Source organism: Patella vulgata, chromosome 1, assembly GCF_932274485.2.
Source record: "Patella vulgata chromosome 1, xgPatVulg1.2, whole genome shotgun sequence".
Lineage (NCBI taxonomy): Eukaryota > Metazoa > Mollusca > Gastropoda > Patellidae > Patella > Patella vulgata.
The window spans coordinates 76,558,289-76,573,747 of record NC_065879.2 but is presented as its reverse complement, the minus strand read 5'-3'; the positions used below and the strand labels follow the sequence as shown (position 1 = coordinate 76,573,747).

Genomic DNA, 15,459 nt, shown 5'->3' with positions numbered 1-15,459 from the left:
TTCGTTTGCGCCTGGCTAGTTCAGTCTAGAAGTTGATCGTTTTGTTGTCTGTGGATCGGCCATTTTAATTACTACCGCATTGACTTGTGGGATATGTTTTGCTTTGTAATTTGTTAGAGAACCAAACGTCGGGCACTGGCCCCAAGTTCACAAAACATTATCACACTTAAGTTAAGAATTTACTCAAAATTGTTCCCCTTATTTTAACTACAATTTTGTGGTTTTAATGTATCAAATACACCAATAAGAAACTACATGTATGTGCAAATGTTTAATTGTGTTTCTGCATCAAAGATATTTCTCATATAAACATTGATTGAAAGTTGAGTAAATTCTTAAAGATACATTATGGGAGATTCGGTAACGAGTTGGCAGTTCTGACTATAATAGTTAAAAATTAGATAATGTAGAAGGCAATTTAGTGAAAATTTCATTCAAATTGATCCACTATGAACCGAGAACTAAGCGACTGAAATTCCCATAAGCCTCGGTCATCATTACTAAAGTCAGTACGATAAACAGCATAGTCTCGATTATCCATTTAATCGTTTAATGAGAAGGAAAGTTATGCAGTAAATCGGCTTACAATCCACTAAAGATCGCAGGCTAGCGCAGCCATCTAGAGTTGATTATGGCCTGGATAGGTTAATTAATGTCTAATTAATAATTTAGATAACATTTCAGGCCTAAAGAAAGACCTGAAATAGGCAGATTTAGCTCTTGCATAATGCATGTTTAACTTAAGCCTGAGAATGCTTAAAGTTCGTTTTATGTTAAATATTATTATGTCCTTAGACCATAATGTTCATGCTAGGATAACAGCATCAATATTGATTTAAAGGACCAAACATTAAATTCTAATTCGCGTTTTTATTTTTTTTTTCGAAGATTATGGATAGGGTTGATTTAGAGGTTTAGTTCCCCTTTAAACTCTATTTTATTTTGTCATCCACTGTTTGATGTATATTGGAATAACGTGAAAGAAAAAGTCCTTACACCGAGTCAAAAGCTTTTTACACTGCGGAGAAAAACATGTCTGATTTGTTAGTGTTACACGATAGATTGCGTGTGAAAGGTGCATTAAGCTGGTCATTGTGAATAAACACAAAACATACATCCGATTAGTATACATTAAACTATTACCTGTTATTACTAAAGGGCAATTATACCGAGCAATGGACGTCCAATGAAGGAAAAAAGTAAATAATTTGACGAACTGTTTTGTTTGATTTTTTTATTTTTTTTTTTTTGGGGGGGGGGGGGTAATTTATAAATAATTTTAGTTTCAGACATTTTACTCTGGCGTACTGTTTTTTTTTTTAAATACAAATTGTTAGTAAATAACATTGCATTCCCTTGTATAAAATCAAATTTTCATATTTTTTCTTACTATGACTTAATGTTCAAAATCGCATTACAAAATATTTGTAATAAAGTTTAAATGTCAAAGACTGAAATTAATTCCATACATTCCATACATTCCATACACGCAGATTGCTTTCACTTGGTTGATCCGCGCTAAATATTATATATAAAATCAATTTATCAGATTCTTAATATGACTATATAAAGTAGTTCAAAATCCCATTATAAGTATAAATTTTGTCATAGATCGAAATTAATTCCATACCAATAATAATGCGAGATACTCATAATGTTAAGCCTAAACGCACACACCCAAGCCCACCCTCACACACACACACACCCACACACACAAACACACACATGTCTTGGAATTTCAAAACATCAACCCTGAAAGTATGTGCGTATATATGTATAAAAATATTGTTGTTTTTTTATTTTTCTTGTTTTGACAATACAATAATATATTTCAAAATACCAGAAAAAAACCTATTTGAATTTATTGCATCTAAATATTACCATACCATGTCTAAAATTTGACATACCATCCAGAAAGTCTGAATATAGTTAATGGTGTTTCTTCTTATATTCTAATGAATTAATGAAAAAAAAAGTTCAGAATGTCAAATAATTTATGCTTATGGCTGCGACAGAAAAGATTTTGAATTCAAAAACAAACGAAAGGTGCATTCGTCCGCCGAATTAACTTTTTACCAGCCTAAGCGAAGGAACATGTTTATATCACGTACAGGTTTTTTTTTAAATACCGTCTTATTTTTATATTTTAGAATTAAAAGAAGCCTTCTCGTTATTTGAAGGAAAGGGTAAAGGAAAAATTAATGTCAGGGATTTAGGAGCTTTATTACGCTGTCTTGGATGGAACCCCTCAGAACGAGACATGGAGGAAGCCAAACGAGAATTAGAAGTCAACAGTAAGTATGCGTATTATGTATTGTCTCATGGGGGAGGGGGGAGGGGTTGGATGACTGAATGGTAAGCGTGTGCGCGCTGTATCATAAGGTCTGTCATTGAGTCATCTGGCGTGGTTAAGATTCCCGGTTGTACGTGACAAGGAGTATAGGGTCGCCTGACCAACCTCGTGGTTTTCTCCGGGTCCTCCAGGCCCTACGCCCCCCCCCATCCCACTGGTAAAGACCTCTACGCACAAGGGAATTATTGAAATTAACTCGATTAACACAGGTAGACATTTTAGCTGATAAGCAATGAGATGGAAAGTAAAACTTGAATTTGCCACATTTGATGTGAGTGATATATAAACGTGTGTATTGCCCTGAACTTAATGAGATCAAATGAGAGAGAGAGAGAGAGAGAGAGAGAGAGAGGCGTAGGGGTCTTTAGCAGTGGGTGAAAACCGGAGGACCCGAAGAAAACCCGCGAAGTTGGAGAGATCAAATGAGCTACTATGGTTATGGCATAAACGTTCATAATAACATTCTTCTTGTTTAAGGTATTAAAACTCGTTTGCTTATTATAGTTAAATGTATCGATGAACGAACTACTAGCGTTAAGACCACTTTGTCGACATTGTCGTACTAACAGGTTTTAATCAATATACTGTACAATAATCTGTGGATTTTAGACAGCTAAACATAGTGCGCTTTCATTGATTTTTAACTGCTAACGAAATTTTTATAATAGAAAATCTATTCATAATTCTTCGTTTTTTACGCTTTTATGAATATCCAGAGTTATATTTATTGTCTTTTCGTCGTGTTTTTCATGTGTTATCTTTTTTACGCGAGTAATTCACATTTAGCATGTCGATTTTGTTTGGGCATTAACATTTTTCTACAGTTTCTTCATATCCATTTATGATTTTTTTTTCCATATGTCTTCTTTTTTTACGCGAGTAATGCACGTTTTGTGTTTTCATTGTCATTTGGGATTTTTTCAATTCATTTTTATACGCGAATAATTCACATGGCGTGATATTTCTACTGATGTTTCTATTTTTATAACCGGATTATTTAGGTTTTTTTTTCATTAATTGTTTTCATACACGTATTTCGAAAACGACTCTAGTTTTAGCTTTTATTGAATCAAATTTGTTTTACTAAACTATTAGAATTCTTTGATTTGGGTAAAAAATAAACTGTCATTGGATATTAATTGTTGATTTACATTTTGGGATGACATTTTGTTTTCGTGCAATATTCTGCTACGTCCATGTTGAAATCGATTATTCTTTTAAACCAAATATTTAATCGTATAATTGCGTGTGTGCGAAATAGCATTAATTAGCGCCCGCTTCCACCGTTCATGTTTATAATGGCCAAGTGGTCTAGAGTGTCGCGCTTCGAGCTCTAGCAGGCCGGTCACCTCTGGCTTGCGGTCACGTTTTCGATCTCTGTTTCTCGAAATTTTAGTAGATACTTAAATTTTGATTGGCTAAGCACTAAAATCAATCTAATATTATCCAAACAAATTACTAAATTTTGGATTTTTATCTTAGTTAAAATTTCGTGAAACAGGCCCCCGGTGTGAGCGTATGTGGCTTGGAGATAGTGGGCGACTTGTCAACCTCGTGAGTTTTCTCAGGGTGGTGTTCTCCCACAGACTCCTGTGCGTGTGCTAAGCATACGACAACGGGACAACTTGTCTATGATATCACTATCGGTGGAAGAGGACGTTAAACCCTAGAATACGACGAAGATGAAGAAGTATAATCAGACCAACATCTTATTAATACTTAATTATAGTTTTAGCTCAACAATTTCACCCGCTTAATTTTCTTTTCTGCCACGGGCCGTTTATGTGTTCGCCAAGAGTCCGAACGGACTTCAAAGTAAGCGAGAGTTCTATTCCCCATCTCTGCCGCCAGACCATGAAGGACACTGCAAAATAAAACAAGACAAGATGGTTTAAACACTATATATAATTAATGTTAAGGCAGTTTTCGTTTCTGAAAAGCGGACCCGGGGATCACGTGGCTAAGTGGGTAAGACGCTGGCTCGCTAGCCTGGAGGTCGGGTGTTCGATCCCTGCATTGGCCGAGAAAGTTCATCCAGATTTTCCGGCGTGGTTCCCCCTTGTCAGTGATGCAGGACAGAGGGCCTGACAAGGACAGCTGTCTAGTCCTTCGGGTGAGACTAAAAACCGAGGTCCCGTGTATACATTGGAATGCAAGTAAAAGATCCCTTGGCAGTTGGAATTCGATATAAGAGTATATCACTGACAAGGGGGAACCACGCCGGAAAATCTGGATGAACTTTCTCGGCCAATACAGGGATCGAACACCCGACCTCCAGGCTAACATAGTGTCATGTAATGTCGCTCAATCGACAAATTCTTTGTAATTTACTTACTTTTCATTTTAAAAAAGGGAAACGGAAGTAGTCAATGCGGAAAGAAAACTATGGTACAAACCTTTCAATAACCTCGTACTCCATTTCCGTCTTGTGAGATTGGGAAATTATTTGTCAGTCATATCGTAAATCGTTATAAACAAATCGAATTTGGCCTATTCAACCTCCTCAAGGATTCTTAAAGTGAGGGTGTTGAAGGGCGTGTGAGTAAACAAGGCTCGCGGATGGGTAGTGGCGGTTTTCGTGCAATAGGCATGACATGCTTACTCTTTTCTAGAACACTCGATAAGGTACGTTATATTGTGTTGTTCTTTGGGAATGGAAGGCGGTCTATATGCACGGGTCAACTTTTCTGACCCTCATGCTTTTAACCGGAATTTTGTCGACATTGTTAAATCCATTCTGAACATCTGAGACACCCTACCTGCGGAGAAGTATCTCAGACACAGTCAGTAGCCATGATATCCATCACAGGTCATGACATTGGCGTCAATGGGTCATGAGGTCAACATTGTAAACAATAGGCTTATCTTCAGCATTGTGTCCGTTGCACCCATAAAGACTATATAATTCGTACAGTCCCAACATGTTCTCTCTTCTTCCAATGATTTTTTTTTACAAAAATAACATCTACAACTCATAGAATTGACGTTGTCTTCAATGACAGCGTCTGCGAGGGTTGTTCATAGAGGCCGCCATATTGCACTATTTTGTGCGTCGGTCGGGTCTATTTCAGATATACACAATCAATTCTGTTGATGTTTTTAGCGTTGGGATTGACTAATAGGAAATGTGTTTCAGTTCTAAAACAAATATTTTAAACTTTAACGCAAATTTAGAAAATAGCCAAATTCTGGCTGGGATTAATGAGCAAAATGGCCATTCACTGTATACGTGCGAAAAAAAAGCTAGCCACCAATTAATTTTCGTACGTTAGTTACGTACGTGTTAAATCGTGTGTATTGATCCCTAAAACTTGGTGACATGTTGCCCACGTGTTGAACAAGAATCGACATGCGCATTGTAAGTAATATTGAGCTATGTTGAGCAAAATGTAGCTAGTGAAAAGATCTTTTTTAACCAGGTGTGGTGGTACTTAACTCACGTATTCAGAACATCTTTTAATAGTTTATATTCTCGGGTGAATGTCTTTAAGATGGGTTAGCACAGATATAAGCCTGGGGGATCTGAATATTCATTGAATTCCCTACAAACAATTTGAAATTTAAGAAAAATGATCGGCGGTCTTTACACATTTATTATCCCTCGGAGAGCCCAGGATTAATTTGTACTAGAAGAGGGAGCCACAGTGGCTAAGTGAGTAAGACATTGGCTCGCTAGCCTGGAAGTAGCGGGTTCGATCCCAGTGTTGACCGAGAAACTTTATCGGGATTTTCCGGGGTGGTTTTCACTTGTCAGTGGTGCAGGATTGAGGGTCACGGATCGGACGAAAAACCGAGGTTTCGTGTACACAATGGCGTGCACGTTAAAGATCCCGTGTACACATTGGCGTCCATGTTAAAGATCCCTTGGCAGTTGGCATTCGATATAAGAGTAGGCGTAACGCTGCTGTCAGGGTAAAAATTTTACCTCATAGCATACTGCATGGCCTATGCCCGTCTTTATTAACCAGTCGGAGAAAACATCTGTACTAGGAGTCAGTCTCGAAATGACGTAACAGTTTAAGAGGCATATTATATACATTTTTCTTTATTACTGATGTTTGAATGTCCCTTTAAATTATTAAATTTCATAATTAAGTCTGAACGACCTTTAAACTGTTTAAATTAAATTATTTAATTTCATAATGAAGGCTGTAAGTCCCTTTGAGCTGTTTATATTGAATTATTTACTCAAGTCTGAACGACCATTTAACCTGTTTCACCAAATTATTTAATTTCATAATGAAGTCTGTGAGTCCCTTTGGGCTGTTTAAATCAAATTATTTAATTCCATAATGAAGTCTGTAAATTCCTTTAAAGTAGCTAAGTCTCTAACTCAATATCATCCAAAATCTTCAACATTGAAAACACGATTTATTTGTCAAATTAAATCAACATTCATGTTGTGATCTTACCGGGAAAAGATGGGCTTTTGATATCCAATATTTAAGACAAAATAAACATTTTACCATTTGTACACGAATCGTGTACCATAATGCGCTTCAGCTCCATTTGTATCAAGAGACTCGAGGGACGGGGCTAGACACATTGCACCAAATCAAACGGTGTATATAGACTGGAATAACCAGACGCTAGAAATTTGCACTCGCTTGAGACTGCTGGCTTATGTCGCTGAACATAGATGATTTGAAATTGGAGTAAAAACGGAAACCATTGAATGTAAATCAGTTTATATACATTCATACTACAGTATTATATGCGTTGCGACCCACTTTTGTCAATTTCTAGGTCTCAAGTGTTAGCGATTTAGCTCCTTTAAATTGTTTCAATTCAATTTCATAATAAAGTCTGTAAATCCCTTTAAGTCCGTAATGAATTCCGAACTTCTCTTTAAGTTGCTTTCTAATACCCGAAGTCTGCTCTGATCCCGTCTATTTTATTTGCTTTGCTGTCGTAATTGGCCGTTTCCGTCTGCTTTTATTGAAAATGGCGTTATGGCGGGAAAGAGCACGTACTCTTACAATAAATCCTTCATAGTGAGCTAATAATAGCCAATGGGGGAAAAATCATCGATGTTTTGAGTCAATATATATGGTCGAATCGTTTTCCCGAGTATATATACCGGAACATATTCATGTCTCATTTGGTACGTGTTCTAAAACCCTTTATTACAATTGTCATGTACACAATTGTTTGTTGCCGACATTGGCGACCTGTCACGTTATTTCTTAACTAGACGTTAGAATCAAAGGAATGATTAGTGTCATTGATTACGAATATGGTTGCTGATTTATAGGAGATTGTATTTTGAGCGTGGGGTTGGAGGGTAGGGTGTGCCGGTGCTCCAGGAGTAGTTGCCTATACCTCGGCGTAACTGGTTTATAGCTTTTTTGAGTTTTTTGTTTATTTTGTATAAGATATCTGTACCACATATCGATAGCTGGTCTATAAAGAATAACGCCGACCTCTTTATTACAACAGTACCTGTTCTTCATTAGCCTGAATAGAGCAGATAAGTTGGACATTAAACTCCATTTCATTTCCCTACAGGATGGAATATCATAATTTATACATCCATATTAATCTAATAATATATACAGGAACATAATAAAGTATAATTTATCTGTTTGTAGGTTTAGCCACATCTTGGCTTCAGCAACTTACGTCACGTATGTCGTCACATATTCAAGATCTCCTCCATCTCTCTCTTCGATTTCAGTCGATCACATAATATTTATAGTAACAAAGGTGTTATCAACAACCTTATTGGAATTTAACCACCAATTATAAGCTATTCCCGTCATTAAAACGAGAAATCATATCTAATAATATAAGATGTTGACCATATTATAACCTTATGAAAGAAACATTATGTAAGTGATAAATATACATATTGCAGGTGTTTATTTCAGCCGATTAGATTTTATTACATACTTCGAGAAGGTATTTGTTGAGTAATAAAACCTTCTAGTAGTTTATCGAGGGCTGGCCGTCCTTACGGCAAATATTATCACCACTAGAAGCAACAAATTCCAGAACAAGCCAGAACTCATACCAAAATGGCCGCTTTATACAAATGGGTATTTAGGGGAATACTAACCCGAACCCTAACCCTAACCCTTTTAAAAGAAGTAAAAACTAAATTAGACCCAAGTTCAGTCTTTTAAAAAGGGTTAGGTTTAAGAATTTGAGGGAGAGGTTAAGGTTTTATTACTCAACAAATACCTTCTCGAAGTATGTAATAAAATCTAATCGGGTGTTTATTTAGGCTTCAAATATTATATCAACTATTATTTAGACATTTATTCATATGACAAGGCTATACTCAACTCTACAGACCATCGGAGAACACCGGCGAGATTTAAAAATTAAACGAAAAAATGGATAATCGAGACTTAGGCTGTGATAATTGTGCTATATCTTGTCAAACCTTCAAACACTTATAACTCCGCTGAGATTAAAGCAATTTGAATGAAATTTTCACAGCAAAAACGACTAGCTCTTTATCTAAATCTTAAAGATAATGCATATTTAATGCATGTGCGGCCCATGAACAACTATAGAATTAATTTGTATATTCATTTTACCGGACAATGGAGCTACGGCATAATGTTATTTTGAATTCAAACTGTCAGTTGTTCTTATATTTGCACGTCGGACTTCCCAAGATAATCCACTCAAAACGGTAACACTTTGGTCCTTTGGGTCTTTGCAAAAGTGTTGCTTCACACGTCAAATCACGCGTACTTAATGAACGTGAATATATAGTTATACATAAAAAAACAGTGATATTTTGGTAAAATCATAACCATTGTCAAGATATCCATCAAATTCTGGCTGTTAATTGACCTATGGTTGGTAGACCAAATAAGGTAATGTCCCCTCCTTTAGTCGTGTGAAATAAAGAGCTTTATTCCATATTTGGGATGGAAATTAACGTCAAGGCTATCGAAGACCTGCAGAAATTAGGGGGTATAAATTAGGGTGTAAGGCGAGTTGGATCAGAGCTCATTCAGAAATTCCTAGCAGCCATTATTATTGAGAACGAGGAACCCTGTAAAGCCATTACAGCTTAGCAAAAAAGTTGTAAAACCATTGATGCTGTAGTCTTGTTACGATCACGAAGAAACAAACACAATAAAAAAGAAGTCCGTGCTACAAAACTGACATACGTCAAAATTATTAAATGAACATTATGTCATTTAAAAAGATAATAAATGATATTAGGTTTATAGATCAGAATGGTTAGGGGTCGTAATTTAACTTAGAACATGTACATATTGACGATGGATTGACAGATGTCTCTCAAATTTATATACAATCTAATTTGAACACATTTCGTATGGCTGTTAGCCAAATTAAAGCAGATGGATTTTTTTTTATGGACCATCGACAAAGCGCTACCGTCTCTTTAATGTTTGTAGTCATGACGTTGCAAGTGATTATTTACTTAATTTGCGTAGTCATCTTTTACAAGTGACATTTAAAACATTCTGGCAGATTAAAATAACCCGAAAATAGATTGATATTTGATTCTTTAAGAGATGTAAATTTCAGCATCGAATGTATTGGTGTCATTCAAGTGACAAGTTTGGAATTAATATCGTGTCTATCAAGGTGAAATCGACATTTGACGTGCTTAAACCATGCACAAAACAAATAAAGTTGGTAAAAGAAAAAAAAACAATTAAAAAAAACCCTCTTTTTTGTTATGCCAGCATGCGAACATCAATAAATCTTGGATAGCTCATTCAAAGTGATAAACCATCTCTATAAATTTTATTAGATGTATAAATGCCACGCAAAAGTGGTTCAACATAACTTACATATAGTAAACCCACGTTACTTACATATAGTAAACCCACGTTACTTATTACAGAATGTCAACTACTGCTTGGGTCCAATCTGATTATTTCGTTTCGTTTTTTATACTTTCGATGGCCTACACTACATGAAGATCTGACCGGTTGTTGCGATACGGGTCATACGAGCGGCAAGTGAGCCTATGACGTTAGTGTTACTAGTGGATTACCCACAGTTCCGTGCAAAACACGCCTAAAGCTCGCCGTAACAGACCTTTTTATTGGCTAATACCTCACACTATTCAGAACACGTCAATGATAACAACTCTTCCAGATCCTAGTGTAATGAAGACAAGTAAAACGAAATTTTGAACTATAAAAACGAAACGAAATAGGATCTGTGTTTTAATCAGATTGGCTTGGGTCGTTGCTATTTTAACGCACACAATACTACCACGGTATCTCGCACTCATCTTTTTATCGCCTTATACGTATACACTCTGACTGCCAAGGGATCTTTTACGTACACTCCAGTGTTCGATCCCTGTGTTGGCCGAGAAAGTTCATCGGGATTTTCTGGCGTGTTTCCCCCCTGTCAGTGGTGTAGGACAGAGGGCATGGCAAGGGACAACGTAAAGTCGTTAGGATGGAACGAAATACCGAGGTCGGGTATGCAAGTTGGAGTGGGCGTACAAGAACCATTGATAATCGGAATTCAATTGGTATCCGGGCAAAATTGGCCCCCTATCAAACTCTATGGCGTTTGCCCTTCGACATTAGCCATGTAGGTGCAGCAAACCCCAATTCATTCATTCATTACATGAAAAATGCTTGAATATCCGGTTATGTAGTCTCCGATCAATTTTCATAAGTAAATGCTGTTTCTTCAACTTCGGGTGTATCTGAAATACAAATAACCTTTCTTTAATAGTCCAAACATACATGGTGCTGTATTCGTGAGTAAATAATAAGCAAGGTATCTAGCAGAAATATAGTCATTTTACTTTATTGGTAATAGCGGTAAGGGCTTTTAAAAAGATATTGCTTAACCCGTGTTTGGGATGGGCTAATGTTATGGGCTTAGATCCCGTTGTAAGATGAAGGGAACCACGGGACGTGGTTTTTTGGGTTTTTTTTTAAAAAAAAAACAAAAAAATAAACGGTTCACCCACGCCGAGTAACACATCACAACACGACATAACGTTTCGCGCTCTCCTACCAATTCCAGAATTCAGAATGTAGAAACTGAAAGACAGCTTTGCGTAGGTAACCCTAGCCCTAATGCTTGCCCTAATCTACAACCTCGGTAACGATCACATGCCCTAACCCTAATTACATCTCAGCGACCTTGACGAAAATTAGCCCCTTCGCACGCTACTGGTTAGTGGTAGATAAACCCCACTCCAACCAGAGCGTGTGGCCGACTCAACCTAAATATAGCCTCATTAGTCCTACATAAAAAAAATTATAGACACTAATTCCACTGAAAACTAATATATAGTATCGAAAATTTGTAATTTCTTTAATTTTCTTCTCTTCTTAAAACAGGGGGGATCACGTGGCTAAGTGGGTAAGACGCTGGCTCGCTAGCCTGGAGATCGGGTGTTCGATCCCTGCATTGGCCGAGAAAGTTCATTCAGATTTTCCGACGTGGTTCCCCCTTGTCAGTGATGCAGGACGGAGGGCCTGACAAGGACAGTTGTCTAGTCCTTCGGATGAGACGAAAAACCGAGGTCCCGTGTATACACTGGAATGCACGTAAAAGATCCCTTGGCAGTTGGAAATCGATATAAGAGTAGGCGATAGTCATGCCGCTGCCCGGGCAAAATTTCACTCATAGCACACTGTATGGCGTATGCCCGTCTTCATTAGCCCAGCATAGGAGCAGAACAGTAGGACGTTAAACCCCATTTCATTTCATTCCATTTCTTAAAACAGATCCAGCGTTGCAGTAATAGACATAATGCAGCACAAAGCGACATTATGTAGCACTATGGACGCGTTCGTCAAACTGTTTCTATATACCGGGGGTTGGGTGGTCGAACGCGTGATCAACATTGTGGGTTTTCTCCGGGTCCTCCAATTTCCTCCCTAAAGACACTCGGCTCAAGGGAATAATTGAAATAAAAATGACCCCACCCCCACCCCCGAACAACGGGCCTGAAAACACTAAAGCTAACCATGCCCCACCCTCCGCCTGCTCCACTGGCCTACACATAGACAAATGAAAATCCCCCCTCCCCAGCCACCATACAACGGGCCTGAAAACACTAAAGCTAACCATGCCCCCCCCCACCTCTCCACCCGCCCCACTGGCCGACTTATATCAAAACTCATTGAGTTATAAATAGCCTCTCTTTAAAATTGTCCAAGTATTTCCGGTAATGTCTTCATGAACACAGATTATATTTCCTTTAATCACTATTATCAGTATTAAGCACGACTTGTTGGAATTATTGATTCTTTCCAATCTTTTATTTCTAACATATTATTTCATACCGTCTCTTTTTATCATTTAAACCCTAGCACACAATATTGATAAAGATGATCTATTTATCGCTGTACGATTACCGTAGTCTCTCTATATTGACGGTGCCAGGCCCCATTGCACAAATAAATAAGCCTCGGTTGTCTGGACTGATATCTAAACCATGTTTTAGTTTTAATCGTTTAAATTGCTATGTCAAATAACAAAATTGTTAGAACTATTTTTATTTGTCAAATTTAGGTAAGGGAAACGGTTAAGGAAGTAAAACTAAAAATTTGGAAGGAAAAAAAAAATATTCATTTTTATTAAAATTTCAAATGTTTTCAGGGTTTCTACTTGATGTGTCCACTTGCTACATAAAATAATTTTGTGTAAACATAATTAAATGAACTGAAATGGGGTTTAATGTTCTACTGTTCTACTCAGACTAGACTAATGAAGACGGCCATACAAGGCACTACTTTATCACCATCCAACGATTTTATTTGAAACTTTACGGTATCACAAACACGCACTCTTGGTAATAATTACACCAATCTAGCGTCTTTATAAACACCCCTTCTATCTTCAGTACTAAAGAGCTGGAAATGTCCGGGATGTTTATTTATCCACCGCATTGAGGAGCTGAAGTTCCATTCAACATAAAGTTGTAGTGAGTTAATCGCGTCGGCTGGATTGAACAATTTGATTAAGGAATTTACACTAATAGCCTGAGATCAATAAAGATCTTATTTCTTTCTCTTCATTCACGTTTTGGGGCATCTTATTGATGGGGATATCACGAATGTACAACATTGAGTATTTAATGTGTAGTATTTTTGTCGCCCACTACAATTATTGTCTGGCGTCCGCGTTTGTTTATTTCAAATGCGGTTTCTACGCGAATAATTCACTTCCAAATCACGCTATGGATTCATTTTAGTGTTTTAAGGATAAGTACGACAGATGAAGCTCACTACTTAGTTAGTAGTAGCAGTACAGTAGGTGTGGTTCAAAGGCTGCTTCCACAGTTGTTATGGCCGACATAGATAGAGATAGAAATAGGGTTTAACGTCCACTCGACACAAACTACGACATTTCGGGACTAACATATGCTTTAATTTTATTTCAATAATTCGCTTGCGCGTAGGTGTCTTTAGCAGTGGGAGGAAACCGGATTTAATTACTCAAAATCGACTTCCGCCCACTACATTCTAATTGGGATCGATTTCACAATCCTTACTAATAAGTCATTGCTGTCCTAAAGAGACTTGATGGAGCCTCCTTCAATTTTCATCAATCGCTTATTTAGGCTCTTAAACACCTGCTGTCTGAATTAACATTAAGCCAACTCCAATCTATATTTTCAACAAACATTAACCCCTTGGGTACAACACAGATTACAATCGGTTACATTTCTAAATGTAAAGTCCCAAGACATAAACATTAATTTTCTTTGTAGATTAACAAGACAGACATGAACAGCTTAGATTGGCAGCCATCTAAATTATTTGACTCTGATTAATAAACTAAAGAATAATTGTCAAATAAAATATTCTTAAAGGAAATGTAACATTGAAATGAAATGAAGAGAGAGAGAGAGAGAGAGAGAGAAATCGGGTTTAACGTCCACTTGACACAAACTAGGTCATTTCGGGACTAACGCATGGTTCAATTTTATTTCAATAATTTGCTTGCGCATGAGGGGTTTGGCAGTGCAAGGAAACCAAGAGAAAATCCACGAGGTTGGACAGGCGACCCTACTCCATGTCACATACAACCGGGGAATCGAAACCACGCCAGTTGACTCAATGACATACTTTATGGTACAGCGTGCACGTGCCAACCATTCGGCCATCCAACCCCCCTGTTATGGTCGACGTCGAGGCATTAAATCGGTAATTATTTAGTTCATCGGTAGACCCCTTTAAGTTAACCCTTTGCTCTAATTTTCGGATGCATAAACCATTTCAGAGAAGCAGCGGGGTCTTCATGGGATAGTGCACGCAAAATCTTAATTACAGTAAAGATGATAATCTTTCATAAATACAATGCCCAAAGGTATCAATCATTATTTCTATTTTACATGTAAATATTCTAGGATAATGAGCATTATTTCTACACATCAAAGAAATTAAAGAGGCATGACATGACATGGAATGGGGTCTAAGCTCCTACTATCCGGTCAGCTGTGCTATAGTCTATATATGGAATTCCAACTGCCAATGGCTCTTTTACCCGCACGCCAATGTGTACACGGGACCTCGGTTTTTCGTCCCATCCAAACGACTATACGCTGTCCCTTGCCAGGCCTTCTGCCCTGCACCACTGACAAGTGGGAACCACGCCGGTAAATCCCGAGAAACGTTTTCGGCGAACACCGGCTACCGCGGCTCCAAAATTAAAGAGGGGAAATCGCCCAAACTTCAGTCATCTTTGCAATAATCACCAATGTTAAATAACACCACAAGCAAAACAATTCTAACCCATACTAGTCGAGCGGTTTCCAGTCAGGTTCGAATTTGCTAGTTTGCCGAGTGAGATGAAACCCCGCCAAAGTCCACCCTTTCCACATTGGCTTGCTCGTATAAAAGTTTGGATTCAAAGGAGAGTATAATTCTTGAGTGGCATTTAGGCCCGTAACTAAGGGGGCGCGGGTGGGGGGGTGCAAAAAGTTTCGCCCCCCACCCTCCCCCCCTGTGAAAATATTGTCGACCATAGATAAACATTGTCCGTCAATTTTACAGCACCCCTGAGAACATTTCCCGCCCCCCTCGTTGCTCTGAGCTAGTTTACGGCCCTGGATCGAGCCCAATAGAAAAACACAACGCACTTTATATGGAAAACAATCACCGGTTTGTTTATATATAGCACGACGT

At 37.8% G+C, this 15,459-nt stretch overlaps 1 protein-coding gene across 1 annotated transcript in view; it reads left to right on the top strand.

The window, feature by feature from the left end:
• The window catches only part of LOC126826828 (calmodulin), a 75,935-nt gene that overhangs the window by 52,559 nt on the left and 7,917 nt on the right, over positions 1–15,459 (top strand). Inside the window, exon 3 of the mRNA XM_050555937.2 lies at positions 2,151–2,294. Coding sequence (XP_050411894.1) covers positions 2,151–2,294 — 144 coding nt within the window. The remainder of the gene's footprint in view (positions 1–2,150; positions 2,295–15,459) is intronic.